The 12,226-nt window shown below is 49.1% G+C and overlaps 1 protein-coding gene across 1 annotated transcript in view; it reads left to right on the forward strand.

Annotated features, from left to right (window-relative positions):
* Positions 1 to 4,168: 4,168 nt before the first annotated feature.
* LOC109321865 (alcohol dehydrogenase 1-like) overlaps positions 4,169 to 12,226 on the forward strand; it is a 12,559-nt gene continuing 4,501 nt past the window's right edge. Inside the window, exons 1-3 of the mRNA XM_019552628.1 lie at positions 4,169 to 4,272; positions 7,063 to 7,164; positions 8,013 to 8,154. Coding sequence (XP_019408173.1) covers positions 4,255 to 4,272; positions 7,063 to 7,164; positions 8,013 to 8,154 — 262 coding nt within the window. The 5' untranslated portion in view covers positions 4,169 to 4,254. The remainder of the gene's footprint in view (positions 4,273 to 7,062; positions 7,165 to 8,012; positions 8,155 to 12,226) is intronic.

Raw genomic sequence — 12,226 nt, forward strand, 5'->3', positions numbered from 1 at the left:
AGAACAAGGTTGGCCCCTCACGCCTGTACCCTAGCCAGAGCAGTGAGGGCTGGCTGACAAGGGGTTTGGGATGGAAAACCCAGCTGGGGACACAGCCTGGCCTGCCCAGTGGGGGCAGAGCAGCCTCTGCCAGACTTTCACCCTCCCACTGGAGTGGAGAGGGCAGGGGCATGGGCCAGCAGGCTCAGGTGGAGGAGCGATAGGGGGTTTCAACCCTCTCCATGGCCCACAGGACCCCAGCCTGGGTCTGCGTGAGAGGGGGCTGCAACTCTTCTGCCCCCCCACCCCATTCTCCACTCGAGTGGGTGAGAGGGCAGCTCCTGCCTGGGTTTTCTCCCTCACTCCCTGCTCGAGTGGAAAGCAGGGGGCATAGCCATGCCTTGGCCGGGGCTGGCAGGATAAGGCAGGTCAGGGGGCTTTAATCCCCCAACCCTTCCCTCTCCCAGAAGCATGGAACCCCAACCAAGTTCTGCCTGGCAGGGGCACAACAGCCCCCTCATGCTCCTCCCCATTCGCCACGCAAGCAGCAGGGGGCATGGCCAGATACCAGGCCACTAAGGCAAGGCAGGAGAGGGAGTGGGGTTTAATCCCCACTCCTACCAGCACAGGACCCCAGCTGGGGTCTGCCTGGCAGGGGCATAGCAGCCCCTGTCAGGCTTCCTCCACCCCCACCCCGGCACTGTTCAAGCAGCAGGGTTGACGCTGGCCTTGGACCAGCCCCCCAAGGTGAAGCTGGGAGGGAGAGGGGATTTAATCCTCCCTTCCTCCCCTTCCCACTGGCACGGGTTCCCAGCTGAGGTCCATGACAGGGGAGAGGGGAGGGAAAAGGGATTAAGCCACCCCCACCACTCACCTCAGTGTGCCAGCTCGGGGCTGGGGCTGGCGATGACCCCCCTCTGCTCAAGCGTTGAGTGGGGGATGTTTGGCAAGGACTGCTTCCTCCTCCCCCTCCAGGCACACCCCAGCTGGGGACCAGGAATGACTGGTGCCTCCCAAGTCTGGGAGGGCACAATTTGTGAGCAGACCCAGGGGCTGATGGGGTGGGACAAAAGCCCCATATCCACTCCTATACTTCTGTGCCACGGCTTAGTGCCCCCCCCCAACACACTGGCAAAAAAACTTCCCCATCCTGAGCTGTGCTGAGTCGGGGGCCAATCTCAGGGTGGGGCACATGCCACCTGTACCACCCCTACCAGTGCTGGGGACTATGCAGGCCAGTGCGGGGGTTTAAACCCCTCCCTAATCATACTCAGCAGCCTGCCAGGGCCTGGCCATGCCCCCCTTCAGCTCAGCTCCCTCCAGCCTTCCAGCCATGACCGAAGGGAAGGGAGCACTTCTCTAGCGCCCCCCAGCTTCTAGCCTGAGGCACTGCAGGCATGTGGCTGCTTCTTCTCAGTCCAGAGGGGATGTCTGTATGGTTACAAACTGATTCAGCCTAGCCAGGTTAGACTAACCTGCAAAGATTGAATCAATTCAGGCTCAGGCTTTTTGAATGTCTGTACTTAGCCCTGATGGCCAGGAGGTGAAAACCATGGTTTTAAATATACCACAGTTTTTGTCTCCCACTGCTTGCTGCTGACCAGATGGCACACAAAAACCACAGCATGTTTAAATGCATGGTTTTCACCTTCTAGGCATCAGGAGCGAGCGGTGTGCGGTAGGGCTGATGGGCCCCTCCACCAGTCAGGAACAAGGGGGTGAACAGGGGCGACTCCAAGATTAAAGGAGCCACTGTGCCACAAGCTGTGCCACAATTTAAACCAGGCCTTACAGGCTCTGGGTAAGTCTACGTGGGGGTTGGAGGGCCAGGGCTTGGGGACTGTCTCTGTGCCATGGAGACCAGGGGCTGAGCTTTGATAAGCCCAAACTGCCCTGCACCATCAAGGCCCCTGATGGCACAGGGTTGGCCCAGGCACACCAGATCTTGGCACAAAGCCCGAATGGCGCAAGGCCAATCCAGGCAATCAGGGACCAAGCTCTGCCAAGCCCGGACCAGCCCTGCACCACTGGGGCACAGGCCAAGCTCTGGAAAGCACTCCCCTGCCCCACACGCTGGGGGACTGGGGGCGGGGGATAGCTGGGGGTCCCCTCCGGCAGGGCTAGAGCAACAGGGTGATGCGCACTGGGAATGAGGGGCACTGGCAGGACTGAGGGGGACCCTGCGGATCAGGTGCAGATCACACTGCTAGGGCTGAGGTAAGGTCTGCAGGGATAGCCCACAGGGTAGGGAGGTGTGGGTGACACTGCCCAGGCTGAGGGGGGAGCTGCAGGGAGAATTGTCAGGGCTGGTGAGGGGCAGGGGAGGGGTGTGCAGATGAGAAGCTTGGGGCAGAAGGTGGACAGCAAGTGGGGGGGTAGGCAGGGGCTGAGGCCTGGGATTGAGGGGCATTGGCATATCAGGGCTGCTCAGTGCCACAAAGCAATGGCAGGGACAGTTGCAGCTGGACCTGCATCCTGGTGAACAAAGGGGGCAGGGGGAGCCCAAAATACATAGGTATTTCAAACACCAAAATATATAAGTATTTAGAATTTTTTTATTATAATGATTGGGGCACTGGTCGGCTTCCAAATTACTCTATAACATTGTAAATATATCAGTAAAACACTGTATTGCTCAAAGAAGTTTGCAGGTGGCTGATGCTTCTCCTTGTCAACACAGGTCTTGTGTTCACTGCAACTTGACATGAGTTACTCTGTTCAAGATAATCTCTCTCAGGTGGAAGTATTCATAGTACAAGACATCATGCAGGCCACACAGGGTGATTTGATCAGTAGCTGATGAGTTATACCTTCATCACTACTGCATTTAACTCCCATACTGGGGGAACACGCCAGTCTTCAAACTATACCTTTAGAATCACAGAATCATAGAAAATGAGAGTTGGAAGGGACCTCAGGAGGTCATCTAGTCCAACCCCCTGCTCAAAACAAGATTTTCTGCAACTGTATCATCCCACTACCTTGATGCTATCCTGGTGACATAAAGCTGACAGCCCATAGCAGAGTCCTTTATGAGCTGCTTTCTGCTGCAATGTCTTCCTAGGCACTAATACTAAACAGCGTGTTATAAGGAAAATCTGCTACAAAGAAGAATCTTCCAGGAGGGGGCATGAAATAAAGGCCCACCCTTCTCTTTCAGGTGGTGCAAAGGTGTTAGTGTCCTGTAACTGGGCAGTCTAAGGTAGAAGGAGGCAGGGGCGGCGCATAGGAAGTACACAGGGGTCCACATGTACCCCCTGAGAGCGCTGGTGCACCCCCTGACTCGCCGCTTAGGAAATGGGCAGGGGGCAGGCAGGAGCGCTGGTGCCCCCCCTGCAAGTGCTGGCCAATTGCTGCAGCTGCTCCCAGAAGTGGCCACAGCAATTCTCAGAAGCGACTGCAGCGATCAGCTGCAGTGATCAGCCACAGGAGTCCCCCCAGGCAGCGAGATGCCCCCCGCAACTAAGGCAGCACCAGTCGCCCATGAAAGGAGGCATCTGGCAACAGGTGGACTTCTGCCGTTCAACACATGGTTATTATTAGTGCGTTTCACCCCAGCCCACCTCTGGTGTGTGACATAAAGCAGTTACGTCCTCCTGACAAATCTCCAAGCACCTCAAAAGAGGGTAGCAGAGAAAATCATATCAGGTGAAAAGACTGACCAAGGGCTTGCTTGACAGCTGATATGAAAACCCCACAACAACAGCAGAAGATAGGGGGTGCTTCCATACCTTAGCCTAGATTGTGGGAATCTTACTCCTCATTAAAAGGGAAAAAAAACCTTCTGTACCTCTGTGAACATGCCTGCTTCCAAAGGCATGTTATTTTGCCAACTGGTCTGAAGTCAAATCCTGCTTTTCTGTCTTTTCTTTTCTTGTTTTTTGTCTTAAACTGGCTGAACCTAAAGAAATCTGGTCATTGCAACTCACTGGTCACTCCCGCACAAACCAAAAAAAGCTGGAGGGGAAAAAAAAACAAAAAACCCATAACTGAGGTTTTTTGGGAAAGAAGGAGGAAACATAAAAAAAATATGACAACCTCAGACCCTCTGGGCACTCCAGGGGTCACACTGGCGCCCTCCGTCTCTGGGATCAAAGTTTCCCTGCTTGTTTGATTTCCCTGCTCCAGAGAGGGCTGGACTACATCTCCCAGCTGCCATTGCTTGAGAGAGGGGCTGTCAGCTCCTGGGTTTTGCTGTAGCGGAAAATCTGTAGCAAAAGGTGGCTCAGAGTCCGCTTGCAGCAGGCAGGGCTGTGTTTGCAGTGCCCTGGGAGTATGGACACATCTGGAAAAGTAAGGCTCACTTCTTGCATTTCAGGCAGTCCCTTGTGCAGACCACGGGCATAGGCGTGCGAGCTCTTCTGCGGAGGGGCCCTCAGGATAGCAAAGCCTGAGGCTGAAGTTGGCTCCTTGTTGGTTCCTGCTTTCTTTTTCAAAGGTAATCTGTGGGGGCTGTCAGTTGGCAGCCACACACATGAAAACTGAGCTTGGGCTCAGGCAGCGCCCTACTCACACTTATTCAGAAGTGCTCCCCGGCCGTGGAGATGTGCAGTTTGGGGGGACCCGAGAAGGATTTTGCCCCATAATCCCACCCTAATCTGTGTGCTTGATACATGATACTGTTTTACGTTATTAGTAAATATGTGTGTTTTATGAGATTCTAACCCTGTAACATGTGTAATTCATTACTAACAATCTTTGATTGTATAAAGATGGGTTTTGAAAAAGGAAACGGGAACAAGGAACCAACTCCAGGCTCATTTGGAAGTTGCGGGGGGGGGGGGCTCTCTGCAGGGTCAGGAGGCCTTGCACTTCTGGCCCCAGGGCAGCTCTTTTGTTTTCTCAGTTTGTTCAAAGATTTCCTATCTGGGCAGGCTTCTTGTGGTTCTTACTCAAATGAAATCCCTCGGGTCACAAAAGAAATGCAAATAGGCAGCTACAGTAAATGCTGGTTTAACTGCCTAGCCTCCTCTTCTTCAGACTGCAAGGAACAGCTGGGTGAAGGCAAAATATGTTAAAGTCCTTTTGTATGGAGAGTGTTTCCGAGGTGCTCAAACTCTCTGAAGGTTTGATTATAAACATTGTGGAGGTTTGGGGAGGGCTGGAATGATGTTGTAGTCATGACATTCCCAGAAACGTATGAGGCAATGATCTTTTGAGGAGTGATATCATTTATTGGACCAGCCACAAGAGCAGGGAGAGATTTTTAGTCAGTCTGGCAAGCACAACATTCTCTGGACTAAAATCCCTCCCAACTATTCAGTCGGTTCAATAAAAAATATCCCACCCCCCCACCCGCCCTATCCCAATATCTTTGTCACAGGCTATGACCAGAACCTCCCAGCAGTGGGCTATGGCTCAGGGGCGTACATGTCAATGTGCAGACAGGGAAGTAAGGTAAAACAGAAAAGTAACCTACATATTTTTCTTTAGGGAAATGAACCGAAACAAGAAACAGAGTCAGGCAGCCTTGCCTGGCTGCATTTGAACATTAACTGGCTTCTAGCCCCACCATTTAGAAATCCTTCAGTTATAACTTCCTGGAAAGCATTTTATATATTTTTTTTCAGCATTGGCAATCTCTGACCCTCACATTATAATTCTCCCTGTTCTCCAAAAGCTTCTTTGAGGAGGAGCAGTGTTCTGCTCCAGCATCCCACACATTTCCCTGCTTCTGACAGTTAACATTTGGCTATCTCTGCTGCTACGTGGAGGGTATATTCACTGCATTGTTAATAAAATAGTATCTGCAATTTTTGTTTTTTGAGCCACACTTCAGGTCAGTGATAGAAATCTTATGGCAGAGACACGGTCTGAGAGAGAGCAGCGTACTGTTGTAGCATGCTCCTCCTTTTGTGTGGAGGTGGCTGGTTGTCTGTGGAAATGTCAGGAGCTTGTTTTCACTCTATACAAAGCAGTCAGAGCTTAGAATTGGCGCAGGATGTGTATTTGACCCTTTCATCATTCACACATAACAACATAACTATGTGCCCCAGGTGGTGTAAACACAGGACTTCTTTGATCAAGGTAACTGTTCTGTGTACTAACCACGCTATCTCCATTATAGCACTGCAGTTCAGAGCAGTGGTTCAGAGAAGAGATGGAAAATGCCGTCTCGTAATTTGCACTTGGTTAGTGACTACAGAAAAGTGCAGTAGAGCTGTTGCAGAGAACTCAGAAAGCCTACAATGGAGCAGAATATTTTTAACCCTATGGATTCTTATTGGAAATCTTTGGGTTTGTCTTGTGAATCATATTTGTACACCTAACAGTGCTAACATTGTGTGGCCTTGAAAGGATCTTCAGGTCATCCCGGGATACCACAACACCCTGGTTGAGAATCATCGCCCTAGACCTAGGGGAGAAAGTCTTCCCTATTTGGCACGTGAAGGGCACAGAGGCACAGGCAGACAAGGTGGCTTGCTCAAGGCTGTGCAGGGAACTTTTGCTGGCTCTCTCTTTTGGGTGCTTTCAACCCAGTAATCTAACCTCATATTTATTTAGTCCAGTGCCTTAACCAGAAGATCATCCTGGCCCATGCTCCGTCGTTCAGCTCCAGTAAGAAATAAGCCAACTTTCACCCTTGGAGGTTTCTCATGTGAGAGGAAATTGTAATTGCTGCATCTCCTTAGACCCTCATCCTAAAGGAAGTTGAGAGATAAGGTAGCTCTAAATTCTAAATCACCATTATGATCTTGGTCTGCCCTGGACCAAATTACACAGACTTTGGTGCCTGTCTAAACCATGGCAGCCTCTTTTGGTGCCCTATGCATGCATGCATGCAGTGCTGCAGCTCTGCCCTCCACCTACCCTACCACCCCTCACTACAGCATGGCTTTAGAAGAGGCTTTCATAAGGCAGCCTTGTGGCTGACTTAATGGTACCTATTCTAGAAAAATATTCTTCTCATCATCTGTGGGACTTTCAAGCCCAGTTTCTACCACTCTGGCTCTTTTCACCAATGTCAAGGGATAAGGGTGAAGATGAAGATTTTCCCTCTATTTTCTAGAGACTTGTGAAAATGAAAATAGAATATCAAAGGCAAAAATTCCTGTACAACTCTAACTGAAACTTTTTTAACAGGTTATAAAATGCAGGGCAGCTGTTGCCTGGGAAGTGGGCAAACGCCTCTCAGTTGAGGAGGTAGAGGTCGCCCCACCAAGGGCTCATGAAGTTCGTGTTAAGGTAAGACTCTCTTCCCTGAAAGGTCCCCTATGGCTCTCTGCACTATTCTTTATTTTACCTGAACTGAGAGGCAGAACGCAGGGTGGAACCTTAGAGACTAAATAGTTCATGGAGACATGAGCTTTCAAAGCAACAACCTACTTTGTCTGATGCTAAGACTAAATTTGAAAGCAACTTCGCCATTAGGTTATGGAATTATGTTACCTAGCAATGAACTGTATAGCTTTTTTTCCTTTGATTCCTGGTAGTTGTTAGTGGTGTTATTTTATGTATTCACCCTTGGGATGCTTGATTCCTAGAACACTAAAAACTGGAGGTATCCTAAAAGTGAGCTTGTGGTCCTCTTAAGCAGCACTGAATATAAGGTGAATTAAATTGATGGAAGCTATTAAATATAGGCAGACAGAGAGAGGTCCTGGTCCATGGACCAGAGGTAGAATTAGAAATGTTGGTGCTGTGGGTGGGAAAGGAGGGGAGGTGGAGAGAGGGGATACGAAGCACTGAAGTGCTGGGAAGGATGCCAGATGCTTATCTCCTCACACAGAGGCTGCTGCTGCCACACCACTCCCCAAACAGGTTGGTGCAGCGTGCTGCGAACAGCACCAGCCATGGCATTGTGGGCTCCCTAGAGGTGTCATTCTGTCATCCCACTCATATCAGTGCTGAGAGCTGGTGTCACCCTCACACACCACTATTTATACTATTGCCACAGACCAATTTTTAAACTGGATAACAAAACTGTGACCTAGAATCAAGTAGCAAAACAAAAAACTACTCTGATGAGTATGGATAAATGGAAGCCTGTGTACATCCCCCAGGGCTGATCTCTCCTTTCTGTTTCCATACAGATAGTGGCTACAGGAATCTGTGGGACAGACGATCATGTTCTGAAAGGTTCTTTTCCCGACATAGATTACCCAGTTATTCCTGGCCATGAAGGAGCTGGGATTGTGGAGAGCATTGGAGAAGGAGTGACTTGTGTGAAACCAGGTATGGAGAAACAGGATTCACCATTCATAATGGTTTAGTGGTTTAGGGTCCCAGAATGTTCAGTCTGTCATGGGCATCATAGATTTAGTATTTGATTGTTCACCGCTGAAGTCAGTGAGAGCTGTGGGAGGCCATTGCTGTGTGGCCTATATATAGTTGTAAAATGACCTAGCACATTTATACATGTACCTTTGTCTGCTCCAACACACCGGAAATCCAGTGTATTAGAGCAGACTCGATTAATTGAGTCTGTGGAGCATGCAACCTGAAGCGCCCGACGCTGCATTACATTAATTTGTATAAATGGCACAATGCGTGTCAGTGCTCAGAAGAGGGCAGTGGTGCACTTTTGAATTTCATAGTTTTCATAGATTTGCATCCCCCTGCCCAAGGGGCAGGAAGTCAGCTAGGGTCAATGGATCCCAGCAAGATAAGTATCCAAACGCTTGTTAAAAGAGTCCAGAGCAGGTGCTTGCACCACCTCTGGGGGGAGTCTATTCCAGGCCTTGGGAGCTCAGACAGTAAAGAAGTTTTTCCCTATGTCCAGTCTAAAACGGTCCTGCAGGAGTTTGTGACCATTGGACCTTGTCATCCCTTGGGGTGCCCTGGTGAACAGGTATTCCCCCAGATCCTGATGCACACCCCATAGGTACCTGTAGGCAGCCACCAAGTCACCCTTTGAGCCTGCGTTTCTCCAGGCTGAGGAGTCCCATAGTTCACAGCTGTGGTATTGCATTGGTGGCACATGTTCATCTTGTGGTCAGTCATGACCCTGAAGTCTCTTTTGGTCTGGTGCTAGTGAGCGTAGTATTGCCGAGCCTATAAGTGAGATGCAGGGTTTTTTTCCCACAGTGTGTAGCACCTGGCATTTCTCCGTATTGAATGCCATCAGGTTTTCATCCGCCCATCCTGCAAGCCTATCAAGGTCGGTCTGGATCACTAGTCTATCATCAAGTGTGGACACTCTTCCCCAAAGTTTGGTGTCGTCAGCTAACCTAGCCAGTCTGCTCTTGACACCAGTGTCCAGATCATTTAGGAAGACATTAAACAGTACAGGTCCAAGAACAGAGCCTTGGGGGACACCACTAGTCACCGTGTGCCATGTTGATTCAGTTACATCAACTACCACTCTCTGGGTTCTGGGTCCAGCCTCGGAGCCAGTTCCCCAGCCATAGGACTGTGGAGTAGTCTAGGCTGCAGTTGGCCAATTTTTCCATGAGGACATCATGGGACAGCAAGTCAAGGCCTTTTTTAAAGTCCAAATATGTGACATCAACCTCTTCCCTTTTGCCCAGGTGTCACGTAGTCATAGAAGGAATTGAGATTGGAAAGACAAGATGTACCCGCAACAAACCCATGCTGGCTATCCCTCTGAATGTTGCTTTCTGTTAGTCTGTCAGGGATGGTGTCTTTGACAATGTTTTCCAAGATCTTCCCAGGGGTTGAGGTCAAACCAAATGCCCTGTAGTTTCCCGGATCTTCTTTCCTCCCTTTCCTGAAGATAGGCCCTATGTTGGCCCTCTACCAATCTTCAGGTACTTCACCTGAGCGCCACGAATTGTTGAATATCCTTGCCACAGGCCACGCGATGATGTCTGTCAGTTCCTTTGGCACTCTTGGGTGCAATCTATCTGGACCAGCTGATCTGTGGGGGTCCAGCCTCTCAAGATGCTCCTTTACAAGATCCATGCCAATAGTGGGCATATAATCATCCTTACCCTAGTCATCCTGCATCATGTTAGGCAGGCTAGTCCCTTTGGGCTGGTAAAAAGCCAATGCAAAGTAATCATTAAGCAGACTGGTGTTCTCCTGGGTGTCAGTGGTCAGCTTCCCCAACTGGTTTAGCAGGGGTCCAATGTTGCCCTTGTTTTTCTTTCAATTCCCCACATATCTGAAGAAGGACTTTTTATTGTCAGCCAGATGGAGTACAGGTGCTGCCTTGGCTTTCCTAGTTCGCTCCCTGCAGGTGTGGACCAGTGCTGAGTACTCCTCTTTAGTGGTGTTTCCTGTCTTCCATTCTTTATGAGCCTCTCTTTTTACACACAGGAGGTCCATGAGTATCCTGTGGAGCCAAGGGGATTGTTGAGCCCTTTTACCACCTTTCCTAGGGGTTGGGATGGACTCCCCTTGTGCTTCTAAGATCACTTCCTTAACGTGCAAACACCTATCATGAACTCCCCTCCCTGTGAAGTCATGGCCTCTCAGGGCCTCAAGAGCAAGCCTCCTGAGCTTATGAAAGTCAGTTTTCCTAAAGTCAAGGACTACTGCATTGCTGGCTGACTTGCCAGCTTTGCGATGGATAGTGAAAGTGAGCAGCTCGTGGTCAGTGTCTGTCACCCAGCTTTCCTTCGATTCTTAGGTCGCTGATTAGTTCATCCCCTTTGGCCAGTACCAAGTCCAGCAGTGCCTTACCTCTTGTCAGCCCATAAAATTCTTGAGTCAGGTAGAGCTCATCTACGCATGTAAGGAAGCTTTGTGACCACTCGGATTGGGCCAAGTGCTCTTCCCAAGAGATGTCTGGGTAGTTGAAGTCTCCCATGACAACCTTGCACCGAGAGCGTGCAGCCTCAGCCAGCTCCCTGGCAAATTCTTCATCAAGCTCTTGTTCCTGATTTGGAGGCCTGTAGTAGACTCCTACCATTGTATCCCCTTCACCACATTCCCCTTGTATTCTAACCCAAAGGATCCCCAGTCATCCTCTGTGCCAATCTCAGCTTGTAAGGATGTGTAGCTCTCCTTCAGATAGAAGGCTACACCCCCGTCCCTTTTTGTCGCATGACCTGTCCTTTACAGGGTACAGCCATTTATACCAGTCATAAAAGAAATCCCACCAGGTCTCCATTATCCCTATGAGATCATAGTTGTTCTTGTTCAACAGACAGACCAGTTCGTCCTGCTGAGTCCCTAAACTCCTAGCATTAGTGTACAAGCAAGAAGTATGCCACTGGAGGCCCTCGGCTTCCTTATACTCATGGAGAAGCTCTGTTTCTGGGTTGGAGTAGGAGTGGGTTCCCTTGACCATCCTAACCTGCTATTTTGCAGTTGATGCTTGGTGAGCTTGCTCTGGTGGTTGTGCACCCATCCTCCTGCGAACTTAGTTTAAAGCCTGGTTAAGCAGGTCAGTCAGTCTGGCTGAGAAGAGCTTCTTCCTCAGTGGAGTGAGGTGGAGGCTGTCTCTTCCCAACAGACCACTGCCTCTCTCTCCGACATGCGGACTGCTATCATAGAAGCCGAAGCCTTCACAATGGCACCAGCACAGCAGTCTTCTGTTTATTGCCTCAATTCGTCTCTCCCTCCTCAGTCTGTGACCCATAACAAGAAGGATTAAGGAAAAAAACCCCTGTGCCCTCAACCACCTTCGATTTGTTTTAGTTCAAAAGCATGCCACCGCCATTTTCTCAGTGCTAACATGCATTTCATCATTTTTACAGCACATGCATGTGTACAAATGCTCCTAGAGACCAGTTTAAATTATTAGCAGTATGTCTGCATCCAGTGAGGAGAAAGAGAGAGACTATCTCATTACTTAAGGGTTTTTTAGGGAGGCCGCATGCCTTTTCATGTTCTCTAGCTAGACTTCTCACATATATTACTCAAGATGGTTGCTTTTACCATACCTCACCAGTTTGCTTAAAATATTCTTTGAGCAGAGGGGACCACTGACTTTCCTTTAATAAGTATTAGCTATTATTAGCAAAATGTGTTTCTTTTCCAAAAACGGGGAATCTAAGAACAACTACTGGGCTAACATTTGGGGTTTGAGATGCAAAAATCACCCTTTTCTTTAACTTAAAGAAGTGATTTCTTTTTTAGTTCAATTTTGTAACTGTACTAACAATTAACTTTTTAAAAACAAGTTTACTATGCGGAATGTTTTATAAAATAGCTATGGTTCATACTTGAAAATATGACTATTTTAGAACTTTGTCACTATATAATGTCTTGTATAAGTTAGAATATAATTGCTGAGCATTATTATTAATACTGTAAATCTCCAGCTGAGTAGATGGCTCTGCATGTGGTGCTGGTATTTGAAAACTCAAACTGAGGTGCTGTAGTAGACAGCAGATAC

The sequence above is a fragment of the Crocodylus porosus genome, unplaced genomic scaffold (genome assembly GCF_001723895.1).
Source record: "Crocodylus porosus isolate Cpor-Errol unplaced genomic scaffold, CroPor_comp1, whole genome shotgun sequence".
NCBI lineage: Eukaryota > Metazoa > Chordata > Crocodylia > Crocodylidae > Crocodylus > Crocodylus porosus.